Below are 14,481 nucleotides of genomic sequence, written 5' to 3'. Positions count from 1 at the left end.
GCTCCAGTATTTTATAAACCTCTTCATTATGTTGAGTTTTGTTTCCAATCACACTCAGAGCCAAAAGTGTTCTGGTCACAATAGGTGATCATCAATGACCAGCAGAAAGTCACATACTCATTCTTATTCATTATGGAGAGTTGGGATTCTATGGACTTGTTTCATGTCATTGTGATAATGCACCACCTCACTGTGAAACAGTCTCTCTTCCAATGGGCAATAGTTCATCCACCCTAGAGGATAATTCCTGTCAGCTCTCTTTTGTCACCACACTTGTTTAATGCGATGAGAGGCAGTTTAGTGAGACAGAGAGACATTTTGGTGTCACTCGCATCAATATGCTGATGCAGGAACATCAATATGCTGATACAGGCTCATCTCAATACCAGCTGGTATCACTATTCAACTCTTCCAGCCTGGCTGAAATAGAGATAAAAATGAAAGCCAAATGCTTAAATATAAATCCAGACAAAACAGTCGAGAAACCAGTAGGCAAAGAGACATCTTCTGAGCCAATGGCATAAATTATTCTGACATTTTGAATTATAGGATCTTAGAACATAAATTTTAGGTGAAGATATGACTTACAGCTCTCAGTAGGATTTAACAAAAATTCACGCTAATGTTCCCACCAGTTTGGGAAATGTACGAATAGAAACCTCTGTTATGTAAACACTGAGAATGAGAAACTTAATGATGATCTCATAAAGCACCTATTAATGATTTAAATATTAATTTTAATGTGAAATATTTTTATATTATAAATATAGAATACAATAATGTAATTAATTAGATAGTTGCATTTTTAGTGCCTACCATGGACTAGGTATGCACAAGGCATTTTATATGCATTATTTTATTTAATGTAATTTTATAGACAGTTTTTATGATGCATTACAATGAAATAAAAAATAGTGAGAAGTTCACCTAAGTCCATGCCAATGTTCTTAGAGTTTTTATCTTCTCTGTTGTTTTCTGAGTATCCATAAAGTGCCTGCATTAACAGTTTAATATTCATTATTATAATCACATGTTAAAATATTAACATAATGCACTGAAATAACTAAATCCTGAATCCAACCCCTCAGTAGCCAACTGTCAGGAAATTTGGCCCAAAATGACTGATGTTCTTCAGCCTAGACCACCTCTAAGCTGTTTCTGAGTATTTTCATATCCATCCCACCTATCTGTAGAAGGTTCAGCCCCAGATATTCTGGATGCCGATGATTCAAAGTAAAAAATCTCAGGGGCCTGAGACCAAAGGGCGAGTCTAGTGGGAGGTTATACAGTTTGGGAAGAGGAAGCAGGACATCTGAGCTGAAGGTACTGGTGTGAAGAAAAAAGCCTGAAGTACAAGGAAAAATAGTATAGAAGCCGAGGATGGATAATGCAGGGACCTTGTTAAGCAGAATAACCTGTGCCCTCTCAGGATGTGCTCCAGGTCCCTTTTTCTTCCAGTGTCGTTACAGCTGGGACTAGAGAATGGTCTTTGAGCAGACCAAACAGCTCTTTCAAAATGTACTCTGGCAACTCTAGCTTAGGCTCAGAAATGCATTCATTCTAAATTAAAAATAAATGGTATCACAGCTCCTAGGGCACTTGAAACTAAAGAAAAAATGAACAAATGGGACTACTTCAAAATAAAAAGCTTCTGCACAGCAAAAGAAACCATCAACAAAACAACGATAAAACCCACTGTGTGGGAAAACATATTTGCCAATGTCATATCTGATAAGGGCCTAATCTCCAAAATTTATAGGGAACTCATACAACTTAACAAAAGGAAGATAAACAATCCAATCAAAAAATGGGCAAAGGACCTAAATAGACACCTTTCAAAAGAGGACATTCAGAAAGCCAAGAGACATATGAAAACATGCTCAAAGTCACTAATCGTCCGAGAGATGCAAATCAAAACAACAATGAGGTACCATCTCACACCTGTCAGACTGGCTATCATCAACAAATCAACAAACGACAAGTGCTGGAGAGGATGTGGAGAAAAAGGAACACTTGTGCACTGCTGGTGGGAATGCAGACTGGTGCAGCCACTATGGAAGACAGTATGGAGTTTCCTTAAAAAACTGAAAATGGAACTCCCATTTGACCCTGTAATCCCACTTCTAGGAATATATCCCAAGAAACCGGAAACACCAATCAGAAAGGATATATGCACCCCTATGTTCATAGCAGCACAATTCACCGTAGCTAAGATCTGGAAACAGCCTAAGTGCCCATCAGTAGATGAATGGATTAGAAAACTGTGGTACATCTACACGATGGAATACTATGCTGCTGTAAAAAGGAAGGAACTCGTACCATTTGCAACGTCATGGATGGAACTGGAGAGCATTATGCTAAGTGAAATAAGCCAGTCAATAAAGGAAAAATACCACATGATCTCACTCATTCATGGACAATAGAGACCATTCTAAACTTTTGAACAATAATAGATACAGAGGCAGAGCTGCCTCAAACAGATTGTCAAACTGCAGCGGGAAGGCCGGGGAGGGTTGGGGGGCAGGAGGTAGGGGGGTAAGAGATCAACTAAAGGACTTGTATGCATGCATATAAGCATAACCAATGGACATAAGACACTGGGGAATAGGGGAGGCTAGGGGACTGTCTAGGGTGGGGGGATAAAATGGACACATATGTAATACCCTTTGTAATACTTTAAGCAATAAAAAAAATATGTATGTTGAACAAATAAAAAAAATAAAAAAAAATAAATGGTATCAGATTAACAATGGAAGGGGGAATAAAAGGAGGGAAGAGAAAACAAAAAAGATACCGAGTCCAAAGTGGAATGGAAACAAAAATGAAAATAAATAAAAAGGTTTACTAAATCTGCTAACATTGTAAAACCTCCTCTTATTTTCCCCCCTTTAATATCTCCATCTGAAACAGTATACACAAAAACTAATTTCCTATTTGATGTGCTACTTAAACTGCCTCAATGCTTCTGTCTTTCAGAATTTCTCCTTCCTAAGTCTAGAGTTGAAATATACAATCAGAAGCAGATGAGAAGGTAAATGGGAAGAAGGAATTACTCTTAGCTAAGCAAGACTGATCAAGCTGTGGGTTTGAAATGAAACAAATTGTTACTTGATTATATTAAGATCAGTTGCTGGGTCAGGAGACTGTTTAAACCAAAATTACACAAATGACGTAAATTTTCTTGGCTCATGATACTTGACACAAGTAATTTTAGACAAAGTGATTTTTAGCACTTACAGCTGCAAATAGAACAGTTCAAGATATCAACACTAAATTCTGATATTTTGTTACTTTTGAATTATAGTATTTTTAAATAAAGGGTTTTTTTTTTAACTTACTGCTACTTGACCTTCAAAAGAGTCTTCAACCAATAAAACACACATTATGATATATTAGGCTAGAAGAAGACTACTTATGGCAGACTGTCCATTTTCTTCTGATGTTGGCTTCTAGAATCTCATTCCCTCTAATTTCCAAGCTAATTCATTGCCTCAAAATGAATTACTGAAAGTAGAAAGGATACATGGTATAGCAAACACAGCCAGTTGTCTACACAAATCACATCACTCCCTAATTCCTTAGTAACAGAATCCCAATTTTTGTTGGGGGAAACAAGGAAAATGTGCCAGCTATAAAATCACATTGCCCCCCAGACTCTCAATCCTGCCAGGGGTGGCCAGGTGGCGGAGAACTAGTTAATGAGAGGTCAGAGGAAGTCACTTGCTAGGACTTTCAAGAAAGTTTATTAAATATGGCCAACCCATTTTGCACCCTATGTAACAGTCTTAGTATATTTGTTCTTTTGTGACTTGCTTTTGCACTGACATTATGTTTTGGGGATTCATCCATGTTTATCTAATAGCTGTGACTCATTTATTGTCACTGTTGATTAGTATTCCATTTTACAAATAAACTACAATTTATTTTTTCATTCTATTTCGATGGACTTTTGAGCTGTGTCCAGTTTTTTTTGTTGTTGTTATTACGAACAATAATTTTACAAGCTTTCTTGTATAGGTTTCCTGCAAAACTTTCTCTAGAACAGAGGTTGGCATACTGTGGCCCATGGCCCAGTATGTATAGCTTATGAGTTAAACATGGTTTTTATGTTCTTTTAACAACAACAAAAAAGCATAAAAGAAGAGGAAGATTTTATGATATATGAAAATAGGAATTCAATATCCATAAATAAAGTTTTGAGGGAAATATCCATGTCCATTTGTTTACATATCACCTGTGGCTGCATTAATGCTATAATGGCAGAGCTGTGGTCTATGCCATCTATACTTCCTTCAAAGCATAGTCACACCATCTATTCCGTGAGGCTTTTCTTGAGATTGCCTTCTCCTTTAATTCCTGTCATATTTATTGTAAAGTGCCAGTCCTTTAGATCTTGTCACATAAAATGCATTTTAATTTACTTTTTATGTACTCTCCTCCCTTCCCAACCACATGAAACAGTCACTTGGGTTTGAGACCATGTTTCATGACACACACATAAAGCAGCTGCTCCACAAATGCTTATTTTTATTGTTGATAGTCATGACAGCACTTTTCAGATGCTTCCCTAGGGACTAAAAGCATTTGTGCCACTTCACAAAGTCCTAGATTTAAACATGGGAAATAATTTTAATAAGAAAATTTATTTGTTCAATAAGATTTCTTAAAAATTTGTCTTCTTCTGGACTTCCATTGAATTTTATTATCTTCTATCTGGTATATGTTTTTATTTCCTTACTACGCTGTAAACCCCTTGAAGACATTAACCATTTTATTCATCTCAGTATTTTCCCCAATACATGATTCAGTCACCTTCCCTTGGATGATATACAATATGTTTTGAATGAATTTGCGAGTTTGCACATAACCATACTAATTTCTACTAGAAGATGTAAAAGCAGAACGTGTTTCTTTGTCTTTCACCAACATGTTTCAATCTTATGCGTTTTGTTGAAGAAACAAAACAAATAAATGCATGGTTATAAAATACTGACCACATATGTAAGGCTGTTAGATTTCAAGTTTTTATATTATCCTAAATGATTGATTTAAAATTATATATCTCTCACACTTAATTTACTATTTGAAAGTCACTGTAATAAACTATGCTCAAAAGTTTCATCAAATTGACCTAGAGTTAGATATTTGTGAGGCATTTGTAATCTATTTTAAATAAAATACACAAACGTATTTTAAAAATTTACTGACACTAAAGTAAATGAAACTAATCCAGTACTCATTGGGTATGATTTTGGTGTAATTGTGCCTAGAGATTTTTAACATAAATCTACAAATTCTCTCAACTGGAATAAAGAGTAAGATACCTACTACTGTATATAATATATTCAAAGTTAAAAGTGAAAATGAAGTCTTTTTTACAGTAAGGAAGCCCTACAGAGTGATAGTTTTAAAAAGTCATTTCAGCTGTGAGACTTTATTTAGGTGGAGAAAATTAAAGTATTATTATATTACATGATAATTTGGCAGTAACTTTATCTTCACATAGCACCACAATTATTAAATAAACCTAGTGCGTGCTGTATCTAAAAAAATTCAAGATGATTTATTCTATTAAACACAATATTCTTATTATAAAGTACTCATTAATCACTTCTTCCACATACAATGAAAACTGCTATCATCATCAATTTTCATTCATATTATCCCAATATGAATAACTTTGAATAACATTTTGCTAAAAAATACTAAAGCACAGTTGTGTTCCTGAATTATATTCACTTCATAGCCAATCTGTGCTCAAGAGTTATTGATAATGAATGTTAGAATGCTTTGCTGCTCCACTAACTTGAGTGACCTTTGCCGAGTTACTCAAGTTTTGCATTTTAATTTTTCTATCTGTTCATAGAAATAACATAGAAAATAGACTTTAATATTGGTTCAAAGCCTCTGAAGTTCCCCTGGTGAAATCTGAAACTGGACCTGTACGCAGTGGGCAAAGAGAGACCAAAAAAGGCAAGCCATTCCAGATTGGTAGGTGGCAAGTTTAATAAACAAGAGAATGTATGTACGAGGCTTATCTTGGGCAACTGTAAGACAAGTAGATCTTTGCACCCCCGACCAGAACCTTAAGAGTTTATATAGAGGCGTTAATGGGGTTCAACCCAGATGATCTCAATAACAAAAATCTCTACTACTGTGGAAAATGTGGGTGGAATGTAAAGTATATTCCAAGGACAGGAGAGTGGGAAGGAGCCTCTGATTGCCCAGGTCCACCTCTCAGATCAACCCCACATCCTCTCCCCATGACCTCCCTTAACCCTTAAATATCATCCAGTCCTACTACTCTCTTCTGTTCTGCAGATAAGGAAACAAGCCCTGGGATGGCCAAGTTTAGTGATATTTCAAACCCACTTAGATTTCTAGGAAAATACTATGTAAGCTAAAATGTATAATTATGTAAATAAATGACCCTGGATTAAATTAATTTCATTCTCTTTAAAAGAGAAATATAGCATTCCTCACTATTCTAAATTCAAATATCCTGGGATATATATTAACTTATGTTTTAGTAGTGCCCTTTAATAATGCCCCTAGCTGGTTTGGCTCAGTGGATAGAGCATCAGCCCACCGACTGCGGAGTCCCAGGTTGGATGTCCAGTTAAGGGCATGTACCTTGGTTGCAGGCTCAATCCAGCAACCAATTGATGTCTCTCTCACATCGATGTCTCTCTCTATCTCTCCCCTCCCTTCCACTCTCTCTAAAAATCAATGGAAAAATATCCTCAAGTGAGGATTAACAAAAATATGTAGATTTTAAAATGAATACGGATGCTTCATTTAAAAAAAAAATAGTGCATTTGTGTGACATCTTTGTTTTTAGTTTTGTTTTTGCTTTTGTAATCCATACCCAAGAATATGCTTTCACCAATTCAGAAAGAGAGGAAGAGGGAGGAAGAAACATAGATGTGTGAGAGAAAGAGAAACATTGATGTGAGAGAGAAACATCAATGGGTTGCTTCCCAGATACCCTGACTGGGTACTGAGCCAGCAACCTGGGTATGTGCCCTGACTGGGCATTGAACCCATGATCCTTGGGTAGACAGGATGATGCTCCAACCAACTAAGCCACACCAGCCAGGGATATTTGTGTGACATTTGATAGGAAAGTTATTTCTTAAAGAGTTGCAACGCATCAGATAAATGCTAACATTTATATTCACTGTCAATAATTTGGGTCCTTCATCCCAAAATTTCAGTGAAATATTCAGTCCAAAAATAAGTGGAAATAAGGAATTAATTGAAGCAAATATTTGTGAAAAATTCATAATACATTTCTCTGTTATGCTCTATGGATAGAAATGAAACTCCTTTCTCATCTGCTTCAGCTTTCTGCCTACCTATCCATAAAACAAGGACTCTTCAATATTTATTGAGCCCCAGTAACATGTACTGTGCTAGGTTCTGCAAAGGATGCTAAAAATGAATAAGGTATGAGCCCTTGGGGAATACACCATCTCTAGTCAGAGAAGTAAATAAGTACTGTATTCAAATTCTAAAGTGAGAATTATAAGTGGTAGTTGACAGTTAAAATAAAGAGCTTATGAGAATTTAAAGGAGGGATGGATCATATCAAGTAGGAGAGGCCAGAAAATGAAGCCTAAGCTTGGGAAGTGAGACCTGACTAGAATCCACAGAGCCAGGTCTTCTAAGGAAAGGTATATTCTAAGCACATCGGAGGAAATGTAAAGGTGAAGTGCAAAGGTTTTGGCAGCTTCGAGAGATCGATCTCCTATGGGGCAGGGAAATACCGGGGTGGAGGGGGGAATGAATCGGTACACCCCCTAAACTATTTTTCCCAGCTGCTGCTTCTCTTTACCATATATTTTAATATTTATATTAAGTTTACTATCTTCTGAATAGGAAAAGAATCATTCCTGACTAGGAGCCAGAATCTTGAGGCTTCACCTCCACTCGGTGAAGAAAAACAAACCCTAGCTGCTTTGGCTCAGTGGATAGAGCATCAGCCTGCGGACTGAAGAGTTCCAGGTTTGATTCCGGTCAAGGGCACATGCCTGGGTTGTGGGCTTGATCCCCTATAGGAGATGTGCAGGAGGCAGCCAATCAAAGATTCTCTCTCATCATTGATGTTTCTATCTCTTTCCCTCTCCCTGCCTCTCTGAAATCAATAAAGATATATTATTAAAAATAAACAAACAAACAAACAAACAAACAAACAAATAAATAAATAAATAAATAAATAAAACGAAACGAAAAACCTTAAGTACTTTGCTTGATGAATCATACGTACTGGAAAACAAGTTAACTCTGTTACAAGTTTTGTCTTTGAACCTGATGTAGTAAAATGCATGAGCTTTGAGGTCAGCCAGTCCTCGATTGAAATCAAGACTTAATCACAGTCCCCCCGGGAGTGGCTCAGTGGTTGAGCATCAACTTCTGAACCAGGAGGTCACGGTTGCATTCCGGTCAGGGCACATGCCTGGGTTGTGGGCTTGATCCCCAGCGTGGGGCGTGCAGGAGGCAGCCGATCCATGATTCTCTCTCATCATTGATGTTTCCATCTCTCTCTCTCCTCCAGTCCTCTCTGAAATCAATAAAAATATTTTTTTAAAAAAAGACTTAATCACAGTATGTGTAATTTGGGCTGATAGTAACAAAAGCAACTATCCGTTTTCTATGCGTTTTGTCTATCCCTCTTCTCAAACTTTAATGTGCACAAATCTCACCTGGGGTTCCTGTTCATCTGGGGATTCAGATTCAGGAGGTCTGGGGTGGGACCTGAGACTCTGCATTTCTGATGAGGTTCGGGTGATGCTGATGCTGCTGGTCTGTGGACCACTTTTGAGTACCAAGGCTAGAAGCATGGACCCAGGTCATCAGTATCAGCACCTCCTGGGAACTCATTAGACGTGGAATGCAAATTCTGGGACCCCCACACCAGACCTACTGAATCAGAAACACTGAAAAGAGGCCCAGCACCCTGTGTTTCAACAAGCCCTCTCAGTTATGTCACTGGTTTTCCAACATGATTACGACACCCCAGTCACTGGCTGAGGGGCGGGGGAGTGCTAAATACTGTTGATGCTCAAATCTCAGTCCCAGAGAATCACTTGCAATAAATAGTGCGTGGTGTGCTCTGGGTTTGCAGCCTTCTAAAACCTCTACCAGATTACTCTCATCTGCAATAAAATTTGCAAAGCCGCGAGGTAGGTGCTTGGATTTCGATAGGCCTGATTTTCCGCATGTGTGAATGTGGATAATATCCACGCTGGCTCCAGATTCTGGCATTTCCAGCCAGCCTGAGTTGGCCAGCATCCCAGTTCGGTCTCGGGGAGCCCGTCTCCTCGCCTCGTGTCCCACAGCCGGTCTGTCTTCTGTCGGGGGACCCGTCACGGCCCCGCCCGAGCACCAGCCAAGCGGCTCCGCATTCCAGCCCCGCCCGCCAGCCTCTACGTCGCTCGGGTCCCTCCGAGGCAGCCCGCCCGGGATCCCCGGCCGCGCATGCGCCCTGCACCCGCCAGGCCCGGCCCGAGTAACGGACGCGAGCTCCCCCCACCGGAAGTGGGCGCCGGCGCGCCGGGAGGAGCCGGCCGTCGCGTGGCGGCTGCGGGATTTCGGCTCCGGGTTCGAGCGGCTCGCACGTCCCTCTCCGCGTCATGGGGAAGGCGGCCGATGCGGCGCCGCTGCTCCTGGGCTACGCGCTGCTGTGGCTCCCGCTGCTCCGCTCCGGGACGGCCTCCGCGTCCAAGGAGGTGACGGCTCACTTGGCCGCCAAGTGGCCCGAGACCCCGCTGCTGCTGGAAGCCAGGTGGGTGCGGCTGGACCCGCGCGGAGGGCGGACCGGCGGGGCCGGGGGCGCCGGGGCCTGACGGCTGCCCGGAGCCGCCCTCGCCCCGCCGCTTCGAGCGCCCTCGTGCCGGGCCCTCGGAGCATCGCCTCCTCCCCGCCACCCCGCGCAGCGCTCGTTTGCAATTCCTTCCCTCACCCCTACCCCCCACCCGCAGTTGAGACTTTGCCTCGCCCGCGAATTTTAAAACGTCGGATTTCTGCTAATGCGTTTGGGATTTCTTAACATTTTCGAAAGGGGAGAAGAGAAGAAGAATGGATGGTGGCGTGGAGCGTTCGCTGCCAGCCCTTCAGTGAACGCGGGCAGGTCTTTCCATGAAGCCGACCTGAAGCCCCAGGTGGGCGTCCCGCGTTCTTCTTCCCGGATCTCCTCCCCTGGAGTCGGCTCCTACGGTGTCGTCTACTGTGCAGACACAACACTTGTTGCTATTCAGTTTTGCCCTTAGTATTCCAGTAAAGAGAATTTGAAGGTTCTTTAGGCAGCATGAAGTTTTAATGCCGATGACTTTCGTCGTTTCACCAAGGCAAGAGGTTATGGTCCTGAAAAGAGAGTCCATCACCCCACATCACAATGCCTATGTGAGAAATGAAACCAGTTCTTTTATAATTGACATTTAGCATTCCATTAGTTTCCGATGTGCAGCATAATGATTTGCTATTTGTATGTATTGTGATCACCACAATGAGTCTCGTTAACATGTCACCATAGTTAACAACATTTTTTTTTTTTTTTGTGGTGAGACCTTTTTAAGTTCTCTCAGCGGTTTTCAATATGAAGTTCAGTAGTAGCACTAGAGTCACCATGCTGTACATTACGTCCCTTGAATTATAACTGAAAATTTATATCTTTTGACCAACTTCACCCATTTCACTCACCAGCACTCCCCCCCCCCATCTGTTCTCTATTTGGGGGAGGGGGAATTTCACACATAAATGAAGTGATACAATATTTGTCTTGCTCTGTCTGATTTAATTTAGCATAGTGCCCTAACGGTCCAGCCATGTTGTACCAAATAGAAGAATTTCTTTCTTTTTTTTTAAGTATTTTTTTTTTATTGATTTCAGAGAGGAAGGGAGAGGGAGAGAGAGATAGAAACATCAATGATGAGAATCATTGATTGATGCCACCTGCACGCCCCCTACTGGGGATCAGCCTGCAACCTGGGCATGTGCCCTTGACCAGATTCCAACCTGGGACCTTTCAGTCTGCAGGCTGACTATCCATTGAGCCAAACGGCCAGGGCAGTAGAATTCCTTTTTATGTTTTTTAATGATATTCAGAGAGAGAAAGGGAGAGGGAGAGAATAGAAATATCTAAGATGAGAGAGAATCATTGATATGGCTGCCTTCTGCACACCCCCTCCTGGAGATCGAGTGGGCAACCTGGGTATGTGCCCTGATCAGGAACTGAACCTTGACCTGGTTCATGGGTGGACACCCAACCGCTGAGCAACACCTGCTGGGCTTCTTTTTTTTATTGCTGAATAATTTTTCATTGCACATATATACCACAATTTCTTCATCCATTCATCCATCTGTGGACAACTGGCTATTGTAAATAATGCTGCAATGAATATAGGGGTGCATATATCTATTTGAGTTAGTGTTTTTGTTTCCTTTGGATACCCAAAAGTGGACATGCTGGATCTCATGGTAGTTCTAGTTTTCATTTTTTGAGCAACCTCCATGCTCTTTTCCATAGTGGCTGCACTGATTTACATTCCCACCAACCTTGTACACGGGTTCTTTTTTCTCCATGTCCTTGCCAACATTTATCTCTTGTCTTTTTATTTATTTATTTATTTTTTTAATTAAATCTTTATTGTTCAGATTATTACATTTGTTCCTCTTTTTACCCCCCGTAACTCCCCCCTCCCAGTTCCCACCCCACCCTCTGCCCTCACTCCCCACCCACTGTCCTCATCCACAGGTGCACAATTTTTGTCCAGTCTCTTCCTGCATCTCCCACACCCCTTTCCCCCCCAAGAATAGTCAGTCCATTCCCTTTCTATGTCCCTGATTCTATTATAATCACCAGTTCATTCTGTTCATCAGATTATTTATTCACTTGATTCGTAGATTCACTTGTTGATAGATGCATATTTGTTGTTCATAATTTGTATCTTTACCTTTTTCTTCTTCCTCTTCTTAAAGGATACCTTTCAGCATTTCATATAATACTGGTTTGGTGATGATGAACTCCTTTAGCTTTTCCTTATCTGTGAAGCTCTTTATCTGGCCTTCAATTCTGAATGATAGCTTTGCTGGATAAAGTAATCTTGGTTGTAGGTTCTTGGTATTCATCACTTTGAATATTTCTTGCCACTCCCTTCTGGCCTGCAAAGTTTCTGTTGAGAAATCAGCTGACAGTCGTATGGGTATTCCCTTGTAGGTAACTGACTGTCTTTCTCTTGCTGCTTTTAAGATTCTCTCTTTGGCCGAAACCGGTTTGGCTCAGTGGCTAGAGCGTCGGCCTGCGGACTGAGGGGTCCTGGGTTCGATTCCGGTCAAGGGCATGTATCTGGGTTGCGGGCACATCCCCAGTAGGGGATGTGCGGGAGGCGGCTGATCGATGTTTCTCTCTCATCGATGTTTCTGACTCTCTATCTCTCTCCCTTCCTCACTGTAAAAAATCAATAAAATATATTTAAAAAAAAAAAAAAGATTCTCTCTTTGTCTTTTGCTCTTGGCATTTTAATTATGATGTGTCTTGGTGTGGTCCTCTTTGGATTCCTTTTGTTTGGGGTTCTCTGCGCTTCCTGGACTTGTAAGCCTATTTCTTTCACCAGGTAGGGGAAGTTTTCTGTCATTATTTCTTCAAATAGGTTTTTAATATCTTGCTCTCTCTCATCTTCTGGCACCCCTATAATTCGGATGTTGATACGCTTGAAGCTGTCCCAGAGGCTCCTTACATTATCTTCATATTTTTGGATTCTTTTTTCATTTTGCTTTTTCGGTTGGGTGTTTTTTGCTTCTTCGCATTTCAAATCTTTGACTTGATTCTTGCGCTCCTCTGGTCTGCTGTTGGGAGTCTGTATAATATTCTTTATTTCAGTCAGTGTATGCTTAATTTCTAGTTGGTTCTTTATCACAACATCGAGGGTCTCATTAGATTTCTTGAGGATCTCACTATATTTATAGGCGGTCTCACCAGTCTTTTCAAGGGCCTTACTAAATTTATCAGCGGCTTTGCTGAAACCGGTTTGCCTCAGTAGATAGAGCGTCAGCCTGCGGACTGAAGGGTCCCAGGTTCGATTCCGGTCAAGGGCATGTACCTGGGTTGCGGGCACATCCCCAGTGGGAGATGTGCAGGAGGCGGCTGGTCGATGTTTCTCTCTCATCGATGTTTCTGGCTCTCTATCTCTCTCCCTTCCTCTCTGTAAAGAATCAATAAGATATATTAAAAAAAAAAATTTATCAGCAGCTTCTAGACAGTTCTTGAGAGACCTTAAAAGTGTGGTTTTGAACTCTATAGCCTTCATTTCTGACATTTGTGTCCTGTTTCTTTGTCTCTGCATTTTTTATGCTTTCTTGGTGCACCCCCTAGTGGTCTATGTGTGCAGTCTTGTTGTAGTTAAGCCTTGATTGTTGTAGGTAATACTGGGGGGGATTTGACCTCCAGGCCAACTGGTTGTGAGAATCAGCTGTGTCTGCAGTGGGAGAACTTCTGTCCTCTAGGGAGGTGCTAATTAGCCTTTGCCTGAGGCTATCCGGCAAATGCCTCTGTGCAAGGCTTGGGCAGGGCGGGTCCCAGGGGATCAACAGGGCGGGCAGAGCGAGCAGTTATGATTGCTCTCAGTCCCGTCCCCAGAGGCTCTACCTCTCAGTGTCCCAGCAACCGCTGCAAACCTCGGAGAGAAAGCTGCCCTCGAGCTCTGACTGATGCCAGACAGTCCTGCTTCTCCCATTTGAGTCTGGGTCCCTAGAGACTCGCCCGCCTGGAACTGGAGCTCAGAGCCTGAGACCCCCTCCCAATTGAAACAGACAACCGTGCCCTCAGCCCGCTCCGTGTGCACCTCCGCACCTTAGTATTTCACTTCCGCACTGCGCCTCCTCTGAGTCTTGGTATGCTTTTCTCTTTCCTTCTAGTTGTGGAATTTCCACTCAGCCAGCCTTCCTGTGTTTCTGGGTGATATCCGTTCCATCTTTTAGTTGTATTTTTGAAGTGGTTGTGCGAGGCGGCAATCTCCAATGTTTACCTATGCCGCCATCTTGGCTTCTCTCCACTCATGCTATTTCAAATAGAGTGGAGCCTGCGTGCTTGACCCCATGGATCCATTCGTGGCACCCTTGATGGGGTCACTTGGCCTCAGTGCAGGGCCCAGCTCTGCCACGGGGCAGGAGGACACTGAGAAGCAGGCAGTGCCTGGTTGCAGGCACGCATGCCCCCTCCTCTTGTCTTTTTAATGATAGCTATTGTATAACAGGTGTGAGGTGGTATCTCATTGTGGTTTTGATTTGCATTTTCCTGGTGATTAATGAAGTTAAGCACCTTTTCACGTCCCCGTTGGCCACCTGTATGTCTTTGGAAAAAATGTCTATCAGATCCTCTGACCATTTTTTTAATTGGCTTGCTTGTTGTTTTTTATGTGGAGTTGTATGAATTATTAGTATATTTAAGGTATTAATCCCTTATCAGATACATGACTTGCAAAT

At 41.5% G+C, this 14,481-nt stretch overlaps 1 protein-coding gene across 1 annotated transcript in view; it reads left to right on the top strand.

The window, feature by feature from the left end:
* The first annotated feature begins 9,553 nt into the window (after positions 1-9,553).
* UGGT2 (UDP-glucose glycoprotein glucosyltransferase 2) overlaps positions 9,554-14,481 on the top strand; it is a 180,331-nt gene continuing 175,403 nt past the window's right edge. Inside the window, exon 1 of the mRNA XM_059684977.1 lies at positions 9,554-9,787. Coding sequence (XP_059540960.1) covers positions 9,636-9,787 — 152 coding nt within the window. The 5' untranslated portion in view covers positions 9,554-9,635. The remainder of the gene's footprint in view (positions 9,788-14,481) is intronic.

Source organism: Myotis daubentonii, chromosome 2 (genome assembly GCF_963259705.1).
Source record: "Myotis daubentonii chromosome 2, mMyoDau2.1, whole genome shotgun sequence".
Classification (NCBI taxonomy): domain Eukaryota; kingdom Metazoa; phylum Chordata; class Mammalia; order Chiroptera; family Vespertilionidae; genus Myotis; species Myotis daubentonii.
Note: the sequence above shows the minus strand (reverse complement) of the source record. Positions and strands in the feature narration are given on the sequence as shown.